The 27,556-nt window shown below is 35.8% G+C and overlaps 1 protein-coding gene across 3 annotated transcripts; it reads right to left on the bottom strand.

Moving 5' to 3' along the window:
* Positions 1 to 1,475: 1,475 nt before the first annotated feature.
* On the bottom strand, positions 1,476 to 27,556 carry LOC118264601 (kinesin-like protein KIF19). 3 transcript variants are annotated; one of them, XM_035577160.2, is made up of 14 exons: positions 25,745 to 27,556; positions 22,290 to 22,358; positions 20,963 to 21,073; positions 19,337 to 19,522; positions 6,359 to 6,600; positions 5,926 to 6,099; positions 5,291 to 5,456; positions 4,790 to 4,905; positions 4,294 to 4,575; positions 3,611 to 3,788; positions 3,115 to 3,328; positions 2,738 to 2,870; positions 2,462 to 2,596; positions 1,476 to 2,196 (listed from the first exon to the last, which is right to left on the bottom strand). In XM_035577160.2, exons 1-14 carry the CDS (start codon positions 25,844 to 25,846, stop codon positions 2,106 to 2,108), a joined length of 2,199 nt encoding a protein of 732 aa, XP_035433053.1. In that variant the 5' UTR covers positions 25,847 to 27,556; the 3' UTR covers positions 1,476 to 2,105. The 3 variants fall into 3 exon arrangements, with proteins under 3 accessions (XP_035433053.1, XP_035433054.1, XP_050561076.1); XM_035577161.2 differs by having other exon boundaries at positions 3,611 to 3,761; XM_050705119.1 differs by lacking the exon at positions 2,462 to 2,596.

Genomic DNA, 27,556 nt, shown 5'->3' with positions numbered 1-27,556 from the left:
TGAGAGATTATCTTAATATTTCTTCGACAAACTGATGAGCATCGCGAAACGCGAAATGAACTTGAACTGAATCGATATCAAGATAGAAATGTTGTGTTTAATCCCCACAAAGCTGCATTCAGTTATAATGTAGCAATTGATTACAGTTCAGAGCAAATTGTTGCTATTGGACTAATGAACATTGTGTGTCCACATTGGGATTGAAATTAAAAAATGAAGCCTCTGGATTGTGTTGCGCCAGCGGCCAAGTCAAATTGACGCCATTGGTACCGCCACCAGAGCCACTACATTCGTTGGTCCATTTTTTGACTCATATCCAGTAGTACAATAATTGCTTTCAAATGACATCATTTGGGGCAACAAAAGTTATACGAGACAATTTTTTGCCTACTTTTAGCAAGTAAGTATAATGGCAAACGTTTTTTTTTTTATTTTTAAAACCATGTAGCTGGTGCAAAATATGTCGAGTCAGTGATGTGTTGTAAACAATAAATCTAATACATAATAATAGTCTATAATCCGAAGACTTAATCAGCAACATTTATAACATGTTGTATTTTATAGTGGCATGAGCAAGATGTTCTTGGTAAAGCCTACTACTTAAAGCTCCCATGGAAGGCTGTTTAATAGCGGCTGAAAGCGGTACGAAGTTCGCTGGGTCAGCTAGTTGAATATAAAGACAAGTGAAACATCTGACCACAGGATAACATCTTACTAGTGTAAACACTACGGAGGTATGGGTACCGCAACCCAAACCTCTGTAGAGTTCCGGAGCAGCGGACTACCTAGCGTGTTTACCGGGCTCCGGTTCACCGGGCTCCGGCTCGAATAGCAGGAGTAGTATGTACGTGGTGGTTTTTAGTCAGTAAGAGTCTGACACTCCCTCTCGCCTCGCCCAAGGAGGTAGAAGTCGTTGAAGATTTTCGCCGTTAAAAAAACCTCTGCAGAGTAATTAAGGTTCAATTTTGTAAGAAGCACGTAGTGTTTGTAAAATCCTTTAAACCCTGACTTTCCTGTGGGTTTCGTCATACTCCACCGATACAAACTGAATCATAAGACACTTTATCTGTAAATGGGAACGGTGAATGAGTCTGCATTACAGTAGAATATTGCAATGTTTTTACTATTGCGAAACATGACACAATATTGTTTGTTTTCCCAAAGTAAGAGTGAATCAACTTCTTACAAATATTTGTTAATACTCCTGAATTAAAACCAGGATAAGTTACTTTCATAATATAAAAACACCAATTAGGCAATAACTGGCAGTACCTATAGGTATCATTGCACTGGTTGCCTTGTTTACTAGTTTGTGATACTTACCTATTGTTTTATTTGTTTCTTTTATGAAACGTATAAATTGTACGTTTTTGTTATAAATTAACAACATCTCTGTCATCTTTATTTTGCAGTGGACAAATACTTTTTTTCGTTGGTCTTATGTAGGTACTTAATACGATGAAAAAATAATTAGGTACCAAACAAATAGCTATATTTATTGGATACTTTAGAAAACAAACTCACAATATCTTACTCGGAAAACAAGCTCGAACTGATCAAACCGACCACGATAAATCCACAACACCACTAATGTGATCTAAACGCAACATCAACTTGTGTAGTTACCAGTTACCACGTGTTAGACCGTTCACATCAAATGTCTACAACCTTAAATGGCATCATGTAAAGCCAAAATCAAGTATCAATGAACCAAACAAACGAAAAGGATTCTATAGGCCTGTGACTAGGACTTTCCATTGGGTACTTTTGAAATATATAGATGTTTTATAAACTTTGTACATAATACATACTCGTAATAACTGAATAACTCTCAAAGAAGACCCAGAACACCCTCTTGATGCAATTCAGTAAAGTTCTCGGTAATTTTTTTTAGGCAATCCTAAATTATTTTTATCCTCAGTATATCCTCATCTACACAGGCCCTAACAATGAAATACATTTAAATACACTTCTTGTTAACGTCATTCAAGCTCAAGTAGTCAACTTTGGCTTCAGAAAAATGCCCTTAAAACAGTGCCAAGAATTTCTGGCGAAAGATCACTATAGATCACACGAAACTAGACCAGATTAAGCTGAAGAGGAAGTCAGGGTGCTGGCTCGTCGTCTCCACGATGTGCTGCTGTCACCAGGCTCTCGTCACTCGCGTAGCGCTTCAAAGCTGATGCACTGGCTTGACTAGAAGTAGAAAATAATACGTAATGTTATGAGCCTTATGGGACCTTTCGCCTGTGGGAAACTATGGTGAAACAAAACTATGATATGAGAAACTCGAATAACAGAAAATACATTGCTAGATTCGAGAATAAGACTCGAGAGTCCGTGATCAATAGTCCTGGTTGCGACTATGACTAATGAAGCAGTCAAATTGATCGGTGATACTCAATCACCTGATCAGTAGGTATGTCTTACTAAATTTTATGATATTTATCAGGACAAATACCTATATCTTGTTCGAGGCCTCGGTGTGGGTGCGAGGCGTGGCAGACGATAGTCGTACATCAGTGTACCGCCAGAACCTGAGCTCGACCCTCGGCCCGATCCACTCGAACTCTCCGACCACGTCAGCTCAGACATACTGGACATCGAATAAATTTTTTCGTAAAAATACTACGGTAATGGTTTCCATATTCCATAGTTCAAACTTATTTGCCACCAAGGGTATTAATGAAATCTTCAAATACATGTAAATAATATAAAAATGCATGTCATTCCGTACCTGGTTGATATAGGTGGCAGACGGTAAGGAGGAGTGAAGATGTCATTGCTCTCCGTGTAAGTGGAAGCGTGTATCTCTTGCTGATATAACTCATACAGCTGGGCCAACTCAGGCGGCACACCGACGCCTACATCTGGAAAGGAGCAATAATATTTAAAATATAATAAGTTAAATGCTCGATTCTAATTGAAGCAGTAGTCGCACACACTGTTGTCTTACTACATGGTACAATGGTACTTATAAAATCATAGCATTAACACAAGTAGCTAAAATTGGGCTTCATAATATGCACTTCTGCCATATGATATAATGTCACGATCATATTTTGATTTTCACTAAGTCTAACTAACGTGAAAGTTGTAAAGTTAAAACCATACCTTGCAGTGCACGCCGCTGTCTTGTAATTATCTCATCAGATAATCTCCTTTGTGCGTCTCGCCGCTGAAGTGCCAGGTCCCGTCTCCGCAACTCATGAGCTCTTGCAGCTCGTTCTCCTTGCAGGGCTAACTTGTCGGCTTCCAATTCGTGCACACGACATACTAAGGCTAACACTTCTCGTTCTGGTCCACTGCTTATTGTAGCGGGCAATTCCTGTAATTAAAGCATGTATTTCAATGCCAACTAAAAACTTGTTGAGTATTTATGTCGGTGATTGTCGATTCTGAAGCATGACTGCCGTTACTGGTCCCGAGTTTATTCAGGAGTGGGTCGTAACCGACTGAGATTTCGAGTATCGAGATCAGTAATAGTTCGATATTACACACCCACGTCTTTCGATACAGTGACTCTTGACATAACTGGCGAAGAGTGGGTGGGCGAACCTAGGTAGCTGTACCATATATACTGCCTACTGTATGATTAACTATATATTACCTGTTCCAACTGCGCTCCTCTCAGGCGGACCTGTTCTAGTTGTCTTTCAACGCGTTCCCTCTCAGTTCGAGCTGACTCCTGTTCCCTCTCGACAGCAGCTAGTTCAGCCCACGCCTGTTCCACTGCCACCTCAGCTTCAGCTCGCTCACTACTGCTCGATGATAACCCAGTGCCGCCCCTAGACATCCGTAGGTATACTTTTGATCTTAGTCTTAAGCCTTATAAAATGAAATGAATTACTTTCGACTGTCTCATTTATAAAGTGATCGTCAAGAACTTCCAAGGGTCGAAATGTTGCGATCCGAATATTGAACCCAAGTACAAAGCAACAACGTAAAAGGTTACCGGGGCTCCGGCTCAAAGCAGGAGAAGGAACGGGGTGGTTTTTAGTCAGTAAGAGTCTGACACTCCTTCCCGCCTCACCCAAGGCGGGAGAAGTCATTGGACGATTTTCCACCCTCAAAAAAAAAAAGTACAAAGCACTAATAAATTTTAGGGAAGTTTTTGAGCTTTAGGACATTTTTAATGTAATAAAATACCGAGCAAAGAGTGAATGTGCACAGCTTGCTATTGCGATTCTCTATTTCCAACTAAAATAATGGGTTTAATACTATGCTAAGTTATGTTTCTAACAAAGATTGCTCAGACTACTTTCAAAAAGTAAAATCCACATTCCACAATACCTGTAACTTTGTTGGGTGCTTAATCTGGAGCCAGGCATGTTGATCGGTTTGTAGAGGCGATTGAACCTGGCCTCCCAATGCGAGATGGCAGCGTGTTGCCTCTCCGCATCTAACGCTAACCCTAGTAAGTGACTGTCTAACTCCATCAACCTTCTTCGTAAACGCATTTGTTGTTTGAATGTGGATACAATGGCTTCTCGTAAAGATTTTAAATGGGCTGCGTTTTCTGCTGCGTCTTCCTTGCTAATCTCCTCTTCTTGGACTCTTGCGAATCCCGGTTTACTTTAGAATGGAAAATAACATTGATTATCTAACACAAATAGATAGAAACAAGAAAAGGAAGAGGAAAGTACAACTAAAAGCATTGGATATAGATGTGCCTTGCAAAAAAGCGAAAAATTCCAAGCGTATAATGGTTTTAGCAAGATACTAGACAGTTCGGAGATGATCTTTACAGATTAAACACGTTACAGCAATGAATGAGCAAAAAACGAACATTGTTCTATCGTCCTTCATCTTAAGTTTCAGTCGAGCGATTTCCTCGCGCAGCTCGTTGATGACCGTCCGGTACTGCGACAGAGGCATCGGCGTCTCCACCAATTCACGTTCCACCTGAAATCATGTTATACGATTACGTGGTAAAAGTAAAATCGTTTTGAGATCGACGGAATAGATTATTTTGACAAAATGCAATGGTTGTTTAGTGCCTAAACCGGCTTCCAAAGAAAGTGTTTCGCATTCGATTCTCAAATGTTTTTGTTTTAAAAATCTCAGTCACAAAGTCTAGTATTGTCCTAGTGTCTGGTGTACCTATGCTAATAAAATAGCCTCTGAGCAAAGGGACTTATAGTAAAATAAGGTCTATATTTGCAGGCGTTGCAATACTTGTATATTATGTATTTAATGTTCTGCACCTCAGCCTAGCCTCCACGGTAAGGTATGGTCTACATCGTGGGATGTTCACACAATTCCACTAGCTAGTCCTTTATCACAATACCTTATTGGTGATAGAAGATGCCTTCTGTGCATAGTGTAGAGTAGACCGCGTGGTGTCGCGATGCGCTGCGCCGGGCGCCACGTGCGCCACCATGGCGGTACGGCAGCGCCCTCCCAGCACCTCACGGAGAAGACGTGTCAACTTCGAGTCGCGGTAGTTCACATACCTGCATCATAAATAAATTGTATGATAATTAGCATTTGCTTCACCAGAATAAGTATGTGTTAAAGTAATGTAGGCTCCTGACATTTTTGTAACAGCAAAGTCTCATATTGCTTGTTCAATTTGGAATCTTACTCGCGGCAATATTATTTAGCTTTTACTTTTGCGCTGATATATAAGTACTGTCTACAAAAATTCAAACAAATTGTCTGATGATTTAAAAAATATGAAACATACCTACACATTTTAATTTTGACTAAAATGCAATGTATTCAACCTACAGGAATATTATAATTCCTATATTGTAGCACTACTTAATGCAATCAGAAATGTTGAAGGCGCTTTGCAAACTACTCGTATGAGAGTCTCAACAAGAAGGTTGAAAGTGTAAGATAACATTCGAGTTCGAACTAAGGGCAGTAAAAATAAGAATTATTTAATTAATTAATTATAGATCTGTAATAGCACAGTACCTTGCACCACCCGAAAGAGCCATGATGCAGTTCCCTAGAGCTAAAAGCGACCGATTGATGTGCGCGCCCTCTAGCCGCCTTGCACGTAAACCTGCACGCTCCGATCCCGCCAAGTCAATGAGGAAAAGACGACCACGTTGGGTTCCCTTCTCTACTTGTTGGCTGACTGTTACACTGTAACATATAATAATTTTGCATTACGAAAATTATGGTATACAATATCATATTTTTTATTCCCTGTCAGAAAATCAGTTTTTTATTCCCTGAATGAATCTATCTTAACCTACATTTACCAAAATGTTAAATTTTAGTTCCTTTACCTTGCAATTAAGCAACGAACATCTGCTCGTATTTGCTCAAATTCAAATCTCATAAATTTAAATTTGCTCAAGTCTCTAAAGATTCGAACCCATTCAATCTGGTCTATATTTACCTGAGAAGGGCATGTCCCCTGGAAGAATGTTGGTTTGCATGCGTAGGCTCTGCAGTCCGAGATCGGTCCCCCCTTGCAAGCAGCTCTGCGACGTGAGCAGCGCTGTTCGCCTTCAGCTCACTCAAGCCAGCGACCACAGGGGCCCCGCTACCACCCTCATCTCGCAGCTCCAGGGGCCCAGCACTCGGATTCAACAGGTCCCGTATGATCTCATTGTAAATCTCAATGTATGACATTTTCACCTGAGAAATGTGAAAATATAGTAAGTACAATGTTATCTATACTATCTATACTAATATTATAAAGCTGAAGAGTTTGTTTGTTTGTTTGTTTGTTTGTTTGTTTGAACGCGCTAATCTCCGGAACTACTGGTCCGATTTGAATAATTATTTTTGTGTTGGGTAGTGCATTTATCGAGGAAGGCTATAGGCTATAAAACATCACGCTGTGACCAATAGGAGACAAGCAGAGCGGGTGAAACCGCGCGGAAGTAGCTAGTTTCAAATAAATATTAAGTCTTTGACTGCCAATAGAAAACTGTTGAAGGCAAATCCTCCGCTAACTTCGGTCACTGGTCAATCCCGTGGCGTTTAAAGTGTTAAGATTAGATACATTCTGTCATTCGTGAGTACGTTATTATGTTACTGCAAAATATTATTCATCGTTCCTATGCAAAATAATCTGTCCATCTATTCTTAGAAACAAAACAATAGTGATAATGTCCCATCACAATTTATCTTATGTTGTTTGTTGTTTGATTAGATCTTTACTGATATGTAAAGCTGTTTCCAATAATATATTACCTAAATAATAGACCAATTGCTTTTGTTACTATATAATTAGATACTCAATATAATAATGATACAACTAATTACAATGTTTACAAAAAACACAATATAATTTCGTTTTTATATCCACTAGATTGTGTTGCTAAGCGCTTATAAAGTGGCGGTAATCATTCGGGCTATAGCTGTTAATTGAAAGCCATCACGGCAATTACTCGCGACATCAAAATAACCGGTAAATTGATAAACACACATACATCGACCGTACTGAACAGGTTAGTCATTAGTGTACAAAATAATAATTATTTTTCATTGCTTTAGGTACGCCATTTAATTTGTTACTAATTTTTGGAAAGAAAAAGGAAAATTTCTATACCTACATCACAAAAATTATCCAGATCTTTATCAATCAAATGCTACATACGACTATTTGTTAATATTACGAAATATTCAAATAGAACATCACAAAAATTATCCAGATCTTTAATGTATGTATGCTGCATATTATACATACATCAATCAAATGCTACATACGACTATTTGTTAATATTACGAAACATTCAAATAGAACAAATGCTATGAAACATAACGACCTGCAATTACATTAAACTCTAAAATTGTGCTGTTGACCGAATGTCATTCGTGTCTAATATTTCTTTCATTGAAACAGTAATGTCCCATGGCCTGAACTGTTTGTTTCTCGCGTATGTCAAACACCGATGGCCATTAAGGGATCGTTAGTGTATGGGGCGGTGTACTTATGCCACCCACCCATATTGATTCCATGCTCCAATGTACAGCAAACATCAATTTTCGTCTTTATGAATATCGAATATCTATGAAATATACACATTCCTAGCAAACAACATTTCCTATCATCATCGATAATATCGATGGAAATTGATCAAACACAAGTACATGAAAAGGATAATTTCTAAATGAAAATTGTTCGTTTGTATTTGCGCAGTAAACTGCCTTCAGTAAAGGTCGCAAGTTAAATATCCTTTTCAATGTCACAACTAAACGATTATCTCAATCCTGACTAATATTCAGTGTCAAAAATAAGAAATTCAATTTGTTTGTTTCACTATTACATTTTCACGCCTAAACCTTTAAACGACATTCATCCATATTGATGAATTTTAGTTCATTTGTATTGTATTGGAACATACATATGAAAACGAGTTATTTTTGTCTACTTAAAGGTTAAGAAATAGATGAAGCTATAACAATTTAAATTGCTTGGCATATTTACTATCAATACAAAATAACAGTGGACCTGCAAATAAAAACTACAAAAAATGAGAGAACAATTAAAATAAGTACTATTTATGGCTATGGTTGGTATTCAAATGTCACATAAAAGTGAATAAACTCAATATCTCTTATGTAGTCGTCTGTGTACTCATCAGAGAGTAAAATGAAAACAATAGCCTATAAATACATACCTGTAGCTAAACTTTGTTTTGTAAACTACAAATACAACATAGTAAGAAAAGTATAGAAACTAATTACTTTATATTAATTCCCAATTCTGAGAATAAAGCTATATATAATGAATCCTATTAGGTACGGAATCACAAAGTAAAATATAATTTCCACGTGTAGCCCAAACCCACTCCAAATATATTAATTTGGAATACTAGGAATTGGAGCTACGATTCTACGACAAGTAGCTACGAAATACACATAATTTTTGGTATATTTATTTTAACCGTTGATTCTTCGCTTATCCAATAGTTAATTTAAAAAAAAATCCACTAATAGGTACGAATTTCTACTAAACCGTACCAAAATTCTAGATTGCTTTCCCTCGCGTAGCAAATCGGCTACGAAAATGTGTAGTCCTGCTACGTGTCGGTTACGAGTGCTACGAAAACCTGCTACAAAAATTAGAAAGTTCTGTCTGTTATATTTTTTCTTACATTTTGACTCATTATTTGATCTGCTTTATGCATATGCGTTATTCCAGAATATAATTAATGTCTTTTGGTCGGATCCACTCAGTAATTTTTACGTTCAAAAGTAACTCCCATACATTTACATTTGGACAAGCTCACAATCTTTTGCGTTTATAAGTATGTATATTAGTAAGAATAGTGCAAAAATCTTACTCAGCATCCTATAATCCTAATTGCTTTCTTATAACTATTTTCTCTCGCGTAGTAGATCGGCTACGAAAATTTGTAGTCCTGCTACGAGTGGGCTACGTGGGCTACAAAATCCTGCTACGAAAATTCACAGAACCCGTTTTGAATTCGATCAAAAAGATAATGTTGCAGTATTGCACCAGAATTCATAATGACGATGTGTGTTGCGTCACTACATGGGTACTACGACGGGATTAATACTAATGACATGGAAAATGAGCACAAGAATAATGTTTGCATACGCACTTGCAGTATCATAATTACAATTAACAGTCCGCATAAACAGCGTTCTAGTTAGTCTGTAAACTTGTCGCACCACGTAGGGCCTCCTACAATAATATCGCAAGCAGAACATTATACATGAGGTAAGTAAAAAAAAATATTCTAAAGATTTATGTGAAAAGTTATAATTTTACATTTAAAATAGAAGGTTCTGCAAGTAATTGAATACATATGTCTTATACAATGTGATAGGTGTGGGACTTCTAACCCGTTAAGGCTGAGTACTACATCTAATTTTATCGACAAAAAAGTAATATGGGGGTTTGAAAACCCAATTGAAAATATTGAAAAATAGTGATTTTTTCGGCAAAGATTATTCAGAAATATTTTTTTCTCACCAAAACATTATCAAACATATGAAAAAAGTAATGAATTAGTTAGCCAAGGTTATTAGCTACCGTTTGTCGTTTTTTTTTTGTTTCTACGACGCATACAGCCTTTGATATCACAAAAAGTAAGAAAAATATTAAAATAGCCATAATTTTTAGGGGGAGGGGATTCGATCCCTTCGACCCCCGACTTTTGTTCATAAAATTAGATTTAGTACTCAACCTTAACGGGTTAGAAGTCCGAACCCTATCACATTGTATATCGTATAGCTTAAGTCATATTAAATTCTAAACACAGAATGTCATGTTACTTAAGCCAACCACAGTACAGGAGTACTCTGTACTATTAAATCAGTTCACTTCCTCAATAATAATGACACGCCGGTATTTGAACTCTAAATAGGATCATGGCTTCGTGTCCGATTATTACAGTTCAAGTTGAATCGATAACAGATTACAACCTGTAACCCTGGATGTCCTTTATAACGAGGGTTTAATCACAGCTTACACTTGACTAACGGACTATTGTATTACTGAGTATGTCAATTGTCATATCACCATGACTGAACTGGATACTAGAATGTCGTGTAATTATTCAGTTTAAACACCATGAATCACAGTTTTCATAGTCATAGAAAGGTTCTAACAAAACAAAGTTCAGAACAATCGGTTTAGTCATTGCGGTGTATTGCCTACAAAATGTTAACGCCTACGGCACTAGACGCAGGTTTTATGAGTAGATTCTAAGTCGCAAAATAGTCATAACATAACCGATAAAAATATTAAAATATTGATTTTACAATATCAGATATCAAACTCTATAAAAATAGGAAGAAAGAATAAACAATGCATAGTGAAAATAAATCTGCAAAAACTCATTGCAGTCGTTAAAAAATAGTTTTGTGTTTGGGAATTACCGTTCCAGAAATACATACACTTGTGTTATAAATGGATTTCACCGTTTATTAAACTATGCGGTAAGAAATAAACATTAATGCAGCGTAGTGTTATCAGATAGAACACACAAAGCGCTAAAATATAGCTATTACAAAGCGCAATACTGCCCCGACACTTCGTTTTGAACCTTAGCAAACGTTCAGCTATCGTACGATCACCATTTATCTACACACTCCATCAAAGAAAAAGGTCTTTGGAAATGGGTTTTCAGGCAATCTTTTGAAGCTTAAAAGTACTTAATTATTTCACAATTTCATTACTGCAATAGCGATTAGTACTAATGTAATTCTATGTAATTTATATTATTCAAAGTGCCTTGAGTGTGGCTAACTTTTTAACGCAATAAAGTACTTAATTACAGTACTCGTACAAAAAACGTAATGTCGCGTTAAGACCTTTAATATTTGGTCGCCGTCACACGAAAATGCACTTTGCTTGTATTAGTAAAATAGTTTTATGAATTAATTAAGTAAGTGACGAATATAACTTATTAATACCAATGAAAAAGGAACAAATTAACTCTACGAGTACCAGACCAATAATATTTGAATACTAGCTTCTGCCAGCGGCTTTGCCCGCGTTCCCGTGGGATAAAAATTATCCTATGTGTTATTCCAGACCATAGTCTACCCCTGTTTCAAATTTCATCCTTATTCCTTCAGCCGTTTTAACGTGATTGAGTAACAAACATATTCATAAACACATAGACTCACAAACTTTCGCATTTATAATATTAGTAAGATAAACTTTTTCTATACATAACTGATAAATAAATAATAATTGCCGTTACTTGAGAAGGTAAACTGAAAAACTAATTAAACCGTATTACGTCGTGATTATTGTTTAGCCAAAGAATAATAAGTAAATTATGAAACAATTGGTATTTCCGCCAACCGACCCGCCAAACTAGGTAAAGGCCACGTGGAGTCTGATTTGAACTAGAATGTCGCTCTAGAAATAGCAAACGTTATTAAAAAGTGTGTTAATAGAGGCGACCCTTTTAATCTAAACACTAGAATTTATTAGGTAATATTGAATGAGTTACGTTCGGTCGGGCAGCAGTCATTCGCGACTCGCCGGTAATATTGATAAATATGGCTGTTTGTAACTCGTTACCTATGGTTATTATCACTGCCCATTGGTCACGCTACCATGCTTGGGCTAATAGAATACCTCGTCTCACGTTAACCCTGACTATTGAATATTGTTTTCTTCTATCGACAGACGAGTATTATATATATGTAGGTTTATTCACGGGCGCGCCAGTGAACTTGACTTTGTACGACATCTTTGCCATCTGTATATAGAGTGCAGCCATAAATAAACCGGCAACATTCATAAGGGAGCGCGATAGATATTGTATTAACTATAAAGTGCTATTTGCGAAATTCAATTTCGTTTACCATTGCCATTCAACGGTACGTTTCAACAGTGCACCTTAAACATACCATACAAAATTCTCCTTGAATTTTATACATATAGGCACTAACAGTAAAAACTAATTACTGTGAAACGTGTAAAATTATATTAAATAGAACTTAATGATGTAGGTACAGAAGTACATGAGTTAGCATGTGTACAAGTAGGTAGCTAACATAAGTGTGGCTATTGAAGAAAGCACCTTCATAGGTTAATGGTTGCCTCGGTGTCAATCACGCGAGTCGAGGCGCCACGCTCCACCGACAGTGACCTTGCTGTAGCGGCCTGCAGGGCCACACCACACCGCTAACGTATATTTGATAGTTATTGTCATTTAAACTCCCCTCACTATCTCGTTATCTAGATGTATCGATAAGATATGCCTGTACCATGTTTGTCCCAAGAGGCGACAAGTTATTTCAGTTCTAGAGTTGCATAACGTAGTGACGCACTAGTCTGGAACTATTACAATATTACAGATCTGTAACTAGCTAACTACACAGAATTAGAACTGAAATAATTTCAAGACCAACTGAAGGTAATGTCTACATTACTAGTAAATAGGTACAACCATTATTTTACAACTAGTACGGGAATTATTTAGAAGTACTAATAAAGATTAGTAGGTAAGTACCTACTTCGTGTATTTATTAAACAATCTCATCAATCTAATGGATAGCAATATCTGTGACTTGGATCTTGACTCCGAGGTCAATCGAAGAACGGTCGGGGCTTCGTTGGAAAATTCCAAGTTTCAAGTCTTAACGAGAAAGTATAGTACCTATATCATGTTGAAGTATTAACACAGGGATGATATTCCTTCTATTTCTAAGTATGTAGCTAAAGAATTACAGTTTGTATGTTGATTTCCTCTTTACCTCAACCAACTGTAGATATAGTGGTGATTCAGGCATAAACAAGTAAACATTAAAAGGAAAATATTCTTGAATTGTTACCATTTTATTACTTCATCAGGGAAAAAAGACATTTGAAGAAACATTTATTCATGTGGTTTTGCCTTTTGAAAGGTATTTATTATGTCAAGGAAAATTTGCGTACCTATGCATGAATCGACTAGGTGTTATACAAGTGTTTCAATGAAAATATTGAAAGTCAAATCTAGTTCAGATTGCGCTACTTATAAACTGGTTGTAAAATAATAACCAAAAGGAACAGAGATAATTAAACTCTGCCAATTAGGATACAAGGTACAAAAAGACAATATAAAAAGAAACCAAGTCTCACTATGCCATATAAAATGACCAAACCAAACCTTGCTAAGGGATTAATAAAACTAAATCCAAGCGTGGTTTTCATGACTCGTGCGATTTCAACGTGCTTCGTAAATATGCATGAAAAACAGTAAAGAACTTCCGTTTGGTCAAGGTCAGGCGCCGGCTTGCGGTCAGCTCGCTACATTTACATACTACCCACCCACTCACCCACCCCACTGATTGACTAACCGTACATACCTGCATTAGAATATACATGTATGAATATTCTATAAGTAGATAATTTGAAATATTTGAATATTCTAGCTGTATGTACGAACAAGTATGGTGGACTTCCATTATAATTATTCTTGTAATCGTCCAATATAATTAATAAGATGGACTCGTCGAATCCTTTATAGCTACAGAAGCAGAATATCAAAAAACTCTTCATCAATAAAGCTATCAAGTCCTTTGTAAATAGGCAGAGAGCCTATTATCATACCTCCCTATACATATTACTTTGTGCCATACACAGGGTACAATCTGGCATTGCACACAGGGCGCAATGCCTGTGTCAAAGAAGTTTAACATATCCTTTGACCAACTATTATTTAAAAGGTTTGCAGAGTCTAGAGTTCTACACACGACCTCTACAAGAAATAAATGATAACCGATATCAAAGTGATAGGTCGCATCCGATACATTTAACTGATAGCCACCAGATAAATAAGATCGTTTATTAATAGGTAACTATCCGTATCAATAACGTGTTTTAATATATTTTCGACATTGTTGTATTACTCGTAAAACCAAGTACTTAGTGCTAAAGTGCTAACGTAATAAAAAATTCGGACTCTTCAAATCGGAGCCCTAATATATTTTAATTCCTTACAATTTTTATGGTCGCGTTCAACAGTTATTAATTGATTGTCAATTAAGTCGCTTAATTATTACTTATATACTTCATTGACAATCTAGTGCCCCGAGGAAAACGTATTTAATTAATAACAGGCAACACAATACCCATAACGATAAATTAACAACATGCCAATCATCGTTGAGATTTGGCACTCGTTGTATCCATGCAGTTCATTTGCCAACTTGTGCATACAACAATGTGCAATACAACTGGTTTACTGCAGTTATGGATGGCTAATATTGTAAAGAAAGAAGTACATTTCCAGATCGGATATAGTTCTAATTATCAGTTGGTGAGCGATGTCCGAGGTCTAGGTACCTTCGGTGACCGAAAGTATCACATGTAGGAAAATGTTGAATTACGCTACAATTCTTGGGGCGCCCTTCTCTCCAAAAACCCGATAGCAGCAAAGTAAAATAAATGGGTTGGGTACACGGAACTCTTCTATGATATTTTAAGTTATTACAAAATAGCATGGAATCTGAAACTATGCCTTTCGTAGTTTCGTATGGCAATAGAAACATTCGCTTTTCCGCTAACGCTATCTGGCGAATATTTTTGGGTCCCATTTTATTATTTACACATTTGTTTGTAAAATTGGACATAAATGGAAACTCCGTGTGTACCCCAACCTACGTGATATGGTACGAGAGCTAGCAACGTCGAAAAAACAAGCATTTCAAGAAGGCCAGTTTTTAGATATATTATGTCTCTCAGTCTCCCAGACATCATACGGGCTATCTGGCACCTGGTAGTCGTTGCGTTCATCAGTGCGCATCGCATTTGTACCGGTAAAATTTCAATTTTTCAAACCATTTTAAGAAGTTATTTTTTATTATTATTATTTTTATTGAACTTATAGTAACATGAATCTCTTATTGCCAGGCATTTTTCATGTTGTTTAAGGCCTGCCAGGCGCCAATTTTGAATTATAAAAAAATTTTTTTCAAATCATTTTAGTATGGCTGAAATTTTAGTATGATGTTATTTAAGTAAGAAAAGACCCAAAATTAATTTGCCAAGCAGTTATTCGGTTGTTAACCTTCAGCCAGACCGATCTAAAACTGAAAAATGATGTAGTATCATTTCGCTTGGTCTAGAAATATTTGTCGAACGAATTACAGAGAAAGGGATTAAACAACCGGCCAAGTGCGAGTCGGACTCGCCCATGAAGGGTTCCGTAGCAGCAAGTAGACGACTAAATAAAAAAGTTATAAAATAACTTGGTTTTACATAGTGTTTTTATGAACGACAAAGTTATATTTGTGGTTTTGGAAAATGTTTTATTTCTTAAAAACTAATAATGGTATCTCGTTCAAACCAATTTTAGTTGAAACATTTTATTGAAATGTATAGCATATATTTTTTTTAATTTCCTCACTCTCTTATTTTAAAAGTTAGAGGGGGGTACACTCATTTTTCCACTTTGGAAGCGTCTAACTTTCAAACGATTGATTTTGACGAAAAATGGCTTTAGGAACCTTAATGTCTTTTTTAAAGACCTATCCATAGACACCCATCACGGATATGTTAGCTGATTTTTTTTTTAATCAGTTCCATGTATGGAGTGGCCCCCTTAAATTTTTAAATTTATTAATTTTTATTCAAAATTCGAATAGCGGTTACCGAAACACATCAACCTACAAAGTTTCAACTTTGTAGGCCCAACAGTTTGGGAAATAAATGGCTGTGACATACGGACGGACGGACGGACAGACAGACAGACATGACGAATCTATAAGGGTTCCGTTTTGACTAGTTTCTAGCCATGCTAGAAGCTCATCTTCAACTTTAGTTTCCTCGTCAAACAGTTACGTGGTAAGCCGATAAAATAATAATTAACTTTAATTTTCATGTAACCATTTAATTTTATGTTTATTTTTATACTTGAGATATCTTAATTTTGTACAAAAATAAATTAGTATTTTGATACCGTATTAATTTACGAATTAATTTGATAGTTTTTTAAGGTTCCGTAGCCAAATGGCAAAAAACGGAACCCTTATAGATTCGTCATGTCTGTCTGTCTGTCTGTCTGTCTGTCTGTCCGTCTGTCTGTCCGTCCGTCCGTATGTCACATTTATTTCCCAAACTGTTGGGCCTACAAAGTTGAAAGCTATTCGAATTTTGAATAAAAATTAATAAATTTAAAATTTTAAGGGGGCCACTCCATACATGGAACTGATTTAAAAAAAAATTTTTTCAGCTAACATATCCGTGATGGGTGTCTATGGATAGGTCTTTAAAAAAGACATTAAGGTTCCTAAAGCCATTTTTCGTCAAAATCAATCGTTTGAAAGTTAGACGCTTCCAAAGTGGAAAAATGAGTGTACCCCCCTCTAACTTTTAAAATAAGAGAGTGAGGAAATTAAAAAAAATATATGCTATACATTTCAATAAAATGTTTCAACTAAAATTGGTTTGAACGAGATACCATTATTAGTTTTTAAGAAATAAAACATTTTCCAAAACCACAAATATAACTTTGTCGTTCATAAAAACACTATGTAAAACCAAGTTATTTTATAACTTTTTTATTTAGTCGTCTACTTGCTGCTACGGAACCCTTCATGGGCGAGTCCGACTCGCACTTGGCCGGTTGTTTAATCCCTTTCTCTGTAATTCGTTCGACAAATATTTCTAGACCAAGCGAAATGATACTACATCATTTTTCAGTTTTAGATCGGTCTGGCTGAAGGAAGAAAGAACAACCGAATAACTGCTTGGCAAATTAATTTTGGGTCTTTTCTTACTTAAATAACATCATACTAAAATTTCAGCCATACTAAAATGATTTGAAAAAAAATTTTTTTTTAATTCAAAATTGGCGCCTGGCAGACCTTAAACAACATGAAAAATGCCTGGCAATAAGAGATTCATGTTACTATAAGTTCAATAAAAATAATAATAATAAAAAATAACTTCTTAAAATGGTTTGAAAAATTGAAATTTTACCGGTACAAATGCGATGCGCACTGATGAACGCAACGACTACCAGGTGCCAGATAGCCCGTATGATGTCTGGGAGACTGAGAGACATAATATATCTAAAAACTGGCCTTCTTGAAATGCTCTCTCAAAAACGTTGCCAGCGCTTATACTAATAGGTATCTACACCAAACGTGCAACAAAAGTTGACACTTTAATACCACAATACATGCAGCGTTTGATGCGACTGAACAAAGTAACACAAGGTCTAAAACGTCACGCCATTTAATTATATTTGTTTTGTATTTTAATCCGACTAACTAGTTAGGTACGGTACCTTTAGCATGTCACCGAATACCTACCCATGTTGGAATTTTCCCGATATTAATCAAGCTACTATATTCAACTGGTTTCATTCAAACAGTTGGAAAAACTAATCGAGAAACTTATACGTATTCAGATTGACGTCTATCGCTGGTTTTGACAACAAGTGCGACTAACAAAACTAGAAACGGTTTCGGGTTTTCCAGGAAAATTATTTTTAAGATTTTTATTAATTTTCGAAACCTTAGAAATCGGGAGTTAAATAAAATATCGCATTGTTTAACAATATGCTTGCCGGTTCGTAATTTTTATAATGGTGTTTAGCTTTCGCGATATAATAAGCGTAAAGTCACAATTTGAATTTAATATATAAATCATGTTTTCTTAATAACATTTGTTATCAAAGAAGGTGTGTCTTCTGTTATATTTACACAAACATTTAGACATTTAAATATTATTTATTTTGCGATAAAAAAGTGAGACAGTCGTTTCCCTCGTCACTTATGTAACAAAGATCGCAGAGAGTATGTGTTGCCAAGGAATTAACATAAATAAAGGATGACAAACGACTGTACAAGACGTTTTGTTGGTGTACTTCATTACTATAGAGTTTCAATAACATCAGTGACGCTGTTTCAGTATTTGCACTGGCGGAGTCGTGAGTTTTCACGTAAATCAGTAACTATAAACATATTTTTAAATAAATAAGGGGATTTTATATTCACTCCATTGTTCACTTTGAACCGGATGGTGGCTGGTATTCGTTTTAGGACATTGGTCCTCTATATTTTTATTAATCTAATATCATAAAAGTTCCTGAGTCCCTTGGTACTTAATTGTTCAACGTAACAATTGAAAGAGGAGTGACTGTTGAATACCTATAACATAACAAAGGTTGATGCATACGAAATTAACAAAAGAATCGCTAATAGAGATTCGCATGACGACCCTGGCGACGACGCTGCTATTTCACTACTAAAACCCACAATGATGGTGCGATTCGACCTCCAAGGCGTCTGAAAGTAAAGGGGGACTAATGAATCGTCTATTCAGCCCCTTTTAGGGCAATTTCTACACAAACGGGCGAGTCTTTCAGTTAGGTGTGCAAAAGAAATGTACGTAATCTGTACTATACGAGCCACTCGATACGAATCTTGTTGATAACGTAGGTACTACCTAACCAACGTCATGCTGAGCAATAAACGATACAGTCAACGAACTACCTGATAAGTAATTTTCTAATTTAGATATTAGTTATTTAGGTATGACTGATAACGAAATTTTCCCGTCCTTGAGTTGGTCGGTTAAATCGACAACTTGATACAATGTGATTGCCGAACGATACCACAGAAGCACGACCTTATTTTTTGATGACGTGGGGAACCCTTCAAAAGGCGCCTAGCTGTTTGGGGATAAAAGACTAGGGAGTGTGGGATTTTTACCTCACTAAACACCGTGGCCACCCTCAACATCTGTAGGCGCACGAGTCCTCTTAATAGACCTGCTCCGGAACAGGAGCACGACCGTTTCTAAATAAACAGATATAATATCAACCGAAAAACATAAACTTCTGAACAATGGTCTCTTCCTTTTTGCCATAATATGTAAGTGGACCTTAGTCCTTCGGACATTCCCGGATATATATGTGATGTTTTCTTATTTCTCACTTACCTCATAAGAATCCGGCTGTTCGCTCTCGGCGATGCTGGCGAAGAGATGACTAAGAGCTCGGGACATCAGGCCAGTCATGGTATATGTTTTGCCAGCACCAGTTGCTCCGTATGCGAAGACGGCCCCAGCAAATCCTTTTAACGTATCACCCACTAGGGGTGCACATACAGCCTCGTACACATCTTCCTAGACGCAAAATAGGATTCATTAGGAAAGATAAAAAATAACATTGAATGTGCTTCTAAGCACAAAACTCAAGAATGGCTCAACAAGATCATTCTTTCTTTTAATTATGCTCTTTGTATCATTTGGTATCCAAAAGATTATTTATGAATGAAAAATATAATTATCACTGGGAAATACGTAGAACGGGCGTCATCCTAAGCAGAGACAGGCCGCTTATTTGTAATGTTTAATTTTATTTATATATACGTATCCAGACACGATTTGTTAGTAAACAGACGTTAAACAAAAGTATTGGTAATTCCAGATTCTCTATTGGGTTAAGAATAGTTTTTGGGTTTACTCCAAATTAGCAAACGTGAGTCTATGTTTTGACTTACGTAGGTACTTTAACTAAAAATAATGATTTATGTCGATCATTCATATACAATTTCAATTTACGTAGATATACATGAAACGAGCAAACTTGGCAACTAACTCAGAACAAGGATTTCTCTGTTAACGTAAGATAAAATACGATTATAATTAAGTATAATTATACGATGGAAGCTAACTAAAAGAATAGTTCTATGTGTACCTAAATATAGTATTGAATATAACCACACTTTAATTAAATTGCATTTGGTTGAAAAACAACGACTTGCTTGTTGTTAAAAGTACCTATTTTTAAGGCTTTGCAATTGGTACCAAAAATCTCTCTCATCTCTAATCAGTGAAACATTATATTCTTGTGATTTTAACTATCTACATAGAGGCACACAATTAATGACACTCTACACAGACAAATACTTGTTATGTAACATTCTTATCAATGGCAAGCAAATTGAGGTTGAAAGATTGTTGAATTAAAACCGTATCTTCCAAATGAGTATTAAGTATTTATTTATTTTAGTAGCTGCTGCTTTCTTAGTAGACGGAAGGCCTCCATAATTCCATCAATTATGTAAGAGGTTCATATAACTTTTATCATGACCGAAACAGCAATTATGAGAATCCAACAACAGCAATTACTGATATCGGGTAAATGATCGTTGTTACGTATCAACAGATATCGTTAGGTAGGTAGGTACTGTATATTGTATATCACGTTCTAGTCTGCTGCTTATTCCCTACGCCAAGCACGTGGTCGTGATATTATGTGAAGTATTTGGCATAATTTTTAGCAGTTGTCTCTACATAGGTGTTATTATAGCAATAACCTAAATTGCCATTACTCATCCGTCTACGTGGATTTGGACTTTGAAATTGTAGCTAGAGAGGTAGATACAGACACTAATCACTATCTAAACTACTTAATCTTCTTTCTGCGTAAATATTCTTCAAAACAATGAAGATGGCTTTCAAGTAATTCTTATAAGTATTTGTACGTCGAGGAGAAGTTAAAGAAATACTGATCACCGTCATCTTAGTGTGACGTCAATACATCTGTAATTCAATACGTACTTGTGTGCTGCCTTCGCCAAATACTCGGTCATACACGTAATGTTTGTCGTTAAGCCGCCGCTGACGTAGCACATCTCGGCGACTGTCCGCCTCCTCCTCCAAAACCAGCATCTAATGACAGACACACCCCACGTTACCTCATCGTCCGTCTTTAGCAACATGATAAACTCCACGATTATGAGAAACGAATGATGGATAGATCAATTTGGCTGATAAGCGAGCGGGAAGTGTTCCGTTTTGACATCGATCGATATTAGTAAGAACGTGAAACTTTTATAAGTGTTCACGGCGTAAAATGTTTTTTCATGGAAATATAAAGAAAGATAAAATAGTTCTGAAACAATTCTTCCACATGAATTTTTTTTTTTTTTTGTTCTATAGAGCGGAAATGTTTTGTTCGCCATATTTATGGATCGTTACTTGTATATGCATAGTGCTGAACTATTAAATCTATAATGGAATATTTAAATTATGTTCTACCTGAATTTATGTGAGCATATTTTACGGTTTTCAAACGTTATTTTTCATAATTTTCTTGTAATTTTCTAGTTAAGGACTAGAAAGCAAGACAGGTAGCTTTTATGCCTTTATAAAAAAAAAGTTTAGTTCAGATATTTCCAGTAAACTCCATTTCATCAGTATTATAAATGACTAGCTTAAGTAGACATTATAGAAACACCTTGGAGGGAGTAGGTAATAAGCACCTATACCTAATTCTTTTAAGCACTTCAAGGTAGGTAAGCAGTTGGGTGCTTGTTTATTTAATCAGCCCTAAATCATCAAAATTGTATCAAAGTTCTTGTAGTTCATTAACCTACTCGAATAGTAACTACTTAAAGTTTTTTTAAATTTTTACAATTTTTCAGTTAAGCTTTTTTACGGGGTATTTTTTCTTTTTAACAGAAAATTTCTTAAAGCCAGCACCTGCTTTATGGTAAAACAGGTTGGAAAAGACTGGAGGAGAAACTGAAGGAGTTTGTCGATCATTACATAACTTCATATACTTCAGAGTGAGCATTTAGTTACCATTATACTTTACTCAAGAGGTAAAATGGACTAGTAATATGGACTAGTAAATATGGACTAGTGAATTGACAATGGACAATCTTATCTCACGGTGCCTTGACTTTCAAAAGTGCCATTGTTAATCTAATCCAATAGGAATACATATGACTTTGACTTTGACACCAAACCTATCTAGTGCAATGTGCAATACATTGATAACATTACATAATTAACCAATACCCTACAAGGAGTGATAAAACCTGTACAACTAGCAACTAGTATGATAGACGTATGGGTGTATTAGGTAATGCAAGTGGGTAACCTTATCGCTGACCACGTGCACGATCCGGGGACCTTCATCAGCTCGCTGCGGGCGCACGCGCACCGCCACCTGTTGCAAATCTATACATATAATAAAATCGTAGAAAAGTGCTGTCTGTACATTGAAAATAAAAATAAAAAAAATAGCAGGGGTTATTGTTATGTCGATGTCGAACCCAAAAATGTAATTAACTTTTTTTTTGTCTGTTTGTCTGTTTGTCTGTTTGTCTGTTTGTCTGTTTGTCTGTTTGTCTGTTTGTCTGTTCGTCTGTGCGCGCTAATCTCAGAAACGGCTGATCCGAGTTGGATGCGGTTTTCACGAATATATTGTGGGATGCTTAAATTTACATTTAGTGTTTGTTTCATGTCAATCGGTTCATAAATAAAAAAGTTATGTCAAATTAAAGAATCACGTCGAACATTCTATGCTTATACCATTAATCTCCGCAACTATTTGACGGATTTGGTTGAAATTTGGTACAGATATAGTTTAGAACCTTAGAAAGGACATAGATATATTTTTATTTCAAAAATCAAAAAATAAAAATAAGAAATAAATTATTTATAAATAATTCTATGTCGATCATTACACGACTTCGGTTCATGTTATTGTTTTAATTCATCGAAAAAAAGTAAATAAATAGTAAAAAGGTATGAAAAAAATAATATCAATATAATAAAACATTTAGTACAAAGAAAATGCTCTAACGGAGTATAGATAATTCTATGTCGATCGTTACACGACTTCGGTTCATGTTATTGTTTTAATTCATCGAAAAAAAGTAAATAAATAGTAAAAAGGTATGAAAAAAATAATATCAATATAATTAAACTTTTAGTACAAAGAAAATGCCCGAACGGAGTATAAATAAATAATCCAAGTTGTCTTTATCCTCGATAGATGGCGTTGGGATCGAAATAGATCGCGCTATGGTTTCGTTACATTCATTTGGTTGGGTATCGGCCGAGCGCTTCGGTACTAATCAGTCGTATGATTATTTGTCTGTAGTGGTCCTGCTGTTTCGTATATTCTAAATTGGTTTCGTTGTATTTGTCAATTAATAAGTTTATTTGTTGGGTTTTCCTGGTTTTTTGGTTAAACTATTTAACGTAGGTTTAGTTTGATATCGATTATTAGTAGTTACTGTAGTTAGTTTTTTTAATAAAATTGTAAGTCTAATTTATAAATTAATTAGATTAGATTTAAGTCGTTTCTTTTAAATTATTTAGTTTAAGCTTGGTTATTATAGCATAGAGGATAGGTTGTAATATAGTTTCTTTTTTAATTGTTATAAATTCGTAATTCGTAGCTTTCTTTAGTTTTAAGTTAGTTTAAGTCCGTTTTTAAACTATTTTTTCAATGCCCTAAGTGAGTATACATCTATTAAATTCAAACGCAGAGCTCATTATGTTGATTTTTGAAGAGTTCCCTGGAATATCTTCCACATCTCATTTTTGAAGAGATCCCGCGAGATCGGGAACTATGTGGTTAAAACCAAAAATTTGCCGGAAGTCACTATTCCACGCGAACGAAGTCGCAAAAGCTCATAAAGATCTATGTTGCTATCTACTAAGTTAAGTACTATCTCTTTAATACTTATCTCCTATTGCTAAGGCAGATAACATACAAGCATGGTAAACTAATAAAGTTTATTGCATTCTACATCCTCTTTAAATTTTTGTTTTTTCTCGTATCTACCCATATTTAAACACCTTATGACTGAATTTAAATATACCTGCAGAGATTTTTCGCCAAATAAGTACCTCTACATAATCGTAGTGCATCGTAGATTCAATTTCAAAAAGACGAAAAATCAAACGTTTAGTTGATACGCTTTTCATTTAAAATTTTAGACAAATTTTAGGTTCATTTCGTAATGTAGGTACCTATTCCAAGATGATTGATTGTATTCATTGTCAGTTAGAATACACTCTAGCCCTCTGTTACAGAGATTTGATTGGGATCATCCTCTTAAAATTGCGGTACATCCATTCCCCTCTCAAAGTGGCCTTGGCGCCTTGCAATTGCAAAATAGATTCGCAATCGAAACAAAACGTTGGTATTTGTTACACTGTAACATGACTGAACATAAATTAAATACCTAATTGGGTATTTAGCTTACCACACAGTAGGTACAAACCTACTCTGTGTCTGGAAAAATATATCTACATATTTCAATGTTGTGTTAACTACAAATATCCGCATAAAACAGCACATAAAATAAAGCTGGGATTAGACGATAATTAATAGTTTAAATTAAATATACACTCCCAATATTAATGGCCACTCCCATTATTGCCCACCATTAAAATTTCTGGTAGGTAAATGCTATGCAGAATTCGATGATTATAACAGACGTAGGTAATAGGTAGTATGATTTAGATGGCGTGCCAATCGCTGATACCCATGTGATCTTATAATGCCATGCAAGTAGGCTATCCAATGTCAAAACAGAGGTCATGATCAGCACTGATTAGTGACTGTCGTGTCTCATTTTATGATATAAATACTTAATGATAATTGCTCACTTACCTAGAACAAATTTAATTAATTCTGATATGGTTGGGTTTACCTACTAAGTTGGATGGATACTTATCTATGCAGATTCTGAACAATAGGTACCTAAATATCTAAAATGTAAGTAAGAGGTATTTCCCATGCCATTGTGTTAAGTCTAACGCAATGTAGAGTCATGTACGGAGCTATGGCCTAAAATAAGCAGTAGACTTGCCACACGATTTTCCCTGTTTTATCAGTAGATAGGTAGATATTTTTTACAGTAGGTAGGTGTAAACTTAGTACACACACCTACAATCTAGATTCTAGATAATTAATGGAATGCGATTGTCTGCCTAATAAAAATTGCATAAAACTCCACATGTTTTTAATGTCTTAAATGTGCAATTATGCAATATTTATGCACTTTAGGTACGGGTAGATTTAATTCAATTCAATCAAAGATAGTTACGAGTATCTAAGGCTAGGTTAAAAGTCTTGCATGAGCCGAGGCTTGAATACCTTTAAAAAATACATAAATATCTACTCAGGGTACGAAATGGTAAAATGCACTTAAACAGCTTGATTACGTTAACATGCAACGTTAATGAAGTAGGTACTCATTTATAAATAAGTACCTACGTGCCTTTCCTAACGATATGATTATAATAAACATTTGTTGAATTAAACGGCACTAAGGTATTTAGGTATAGGTATATCTAGAATCCTTGAGGATTTAAATCCTTAGGGACTCAGACTTAGGTCTATTTAGAAATATCTATAACTACTAGTATATACATACTAGGTAAAACTAGGTAATCGAAAATTTTAAAAATTGTAGAACTATCCCTAATTTTTAGTAGGTATCTCAGACATTTCAAATATTAGGAATGGATAGGTATAATTTTACAGTTGAAAGGCTACAAAAAATCCAACTATAGATAGAATATTGTATTTACCATAAGTTTCTCTTCGGAGACAGTGCGGATGCTGCCATGTGATCTCTCTGAGGCAGCCACGGTGCTCTGAGTCATGGCATCACTTCTTTTACTCACACGCATCCAAGCACACTGACGACCCAGCTCTGCTGTGCTTGACTGTCTACCTCAAATATTCCCTACACTTGAAAAAGTTAATCGTAAAGTAAACAGTGCACACTATTATCCACACGAACCAATAAATTTATTATTAAGGACACATGCGGATAAAAATATCTTCTACAAATACTACGGGTTCTTTTTATTTTTGAGTAATGTCAGGGTGTCGAATGGAGACGGCGAAGTCAAACGTTCTCCGCCCGCGTCACCTCACGTGGACTGAACTCTGGTCAAAATACAGCCTTCGCTTTGGGCGGTCGCTGGGGCAACAGCTAATCACCACAAATAAAAGTTTCATGCGCCGTCATGTAGGCTGTTATTAATTACAAACCTTCCTATAAATTGGGAACTATGCCAATATACCGTAACTGTTTTACGGGATCGCGTTGAATGTCATAAAATTTTAATTTTTCCGAAGACTAACCTACTTGGTTCTATTTCCTGTTTACTTTACATCACTTACCTACTTACAGGTAACTTTATGTAGGTAAAATTAGGTTAAACTTCAAAGTATTAATAGGTACCAAAGTTTGTAACTGATCATCCACAATGCATTGCTTTGAAATTCTTAAGGCTTTGCCAGGTTACCTACAGGAAAATTATAATAAATCAGGTACCTGTTATAACCTACTTGTTTTTCAGAGTACCTAAAGCTTTAACTGAAAGACTAATGACATGTTACGGAGCTGTCGAAAACGATTCGTGCCGATTTGCCGAAACTGATGAAAATTCTAAGTAAACATTAGTTTCCGCTAGAAACCTAAGTTGTTCCTGTAATTGTTTAATTATTTAGATTCAAAATAGAATGGATATAGATATTGTATATGTATACCTACGTAGGTAGTTGGATACTAATCTCTCTTTATAGATATTCATTTTAAATTTAGAAATTGATGATGAAACGACTATTTTAGCAAGCCAACGAACTTTAGACTTTTCAGACCATCTGACTTTCGTTTGCCGAGTACAAACTACGTACTAAGTTCCCACGTTTGAACTAATGTAAGAAGTTCGTACCTACATTTATCATCGCATCCGTCCCATAATGATCTCACATTTGGACTCATGCCAAGCACGGCGACAATGACCGGCCCTCTGTTTCCGTATCCAATGATGTTACAAGACTTTCGCAAAATCCAACTTTTTTATTTCTGATTCTCTGTTCTCTTAGAACACAGTGGCCTTGTCAGGGTCTGACTGACTAAAAATAGTGATATCTGACTTTTGACTTGTCTGATTACCTACCACGTGCGTTGACACGTGGCACGTGGGCGTTAGAGGACAGCGAACTTGCTAAGTATAGGTACCTACTAGAGCATGCTAATAGGACATCATTTGCCCTGGATCCTGGTTAGACTTCCACCAAGTGTAGAAGCCTACTTATACTTGATGATCCATCAAATGTAGGGTAGGCACTAGATACCTAATAAAGTACCAAAGACAGTTACCTAGGTACCTACACTTGATCACCATCATGTAGAGATCTAATTCGAATCTTAGTCATATCCCGACTCAGATATACCTGTTTTCAGTTTTAAGTTCATCCCATTGCAAACCTTGTAAGTTGCTGTACTGTACTATAAGAATACATCTATCAATATTCTTAGAAACATCTTAGAAATAAATTATAGGTAGCATTTTGGATATTTTAGATTTGCATATGACATCTTGAAT

Source organism: Spodoptera frugiperda, chromosome 26, assembly GCF_023101765.2.
Source record: "Spodoptera frugiperda isolate SF20-4 chromosome 26, AGI-APGP_CSIRO_Sfru_2.0, whole genome shotgun sequence".
NCBI classification, from domain to species: domain Eukaryota; kingdom Metazoa; phylum Arthropoda; class Insecta; order Lepidoptera; family Noctuidae; genus Spodoptera; species Spodoptera frugiperda.
Note: the sequence above shows the minus strand (reverse complement) of the source record. Positions and strands in the feature narration are given on the sequence as shown.

What these genes read in the sequence shown, in the direction of transcription:
- LOC118264601 (XM_035577160.2), bottom strand. Translation starts at nt 25,846, where the DNA reads ATGCGTGTGAGTAAAAGAAGTGATGCCATGACTCAGAGCACCGTGGCT. An exon ending in GAGGAGCGCAGTTGGAACAG is followed by an intron (nt 3,329 to 3,610) that starts GTAATATATAGT and finishes CTTTAATTACAG; the next exon opens with GAATTGCCCGCTACAATAAG. An exon ending in CTGCCACCTATATCAACCAG is followed by an intron (nt 2,597 to 2,737) that starts GTACGGAATGAC and finishes TTCGATGTCCAG; the next exon opens with TATGTCTGAGCTGACGTGGT.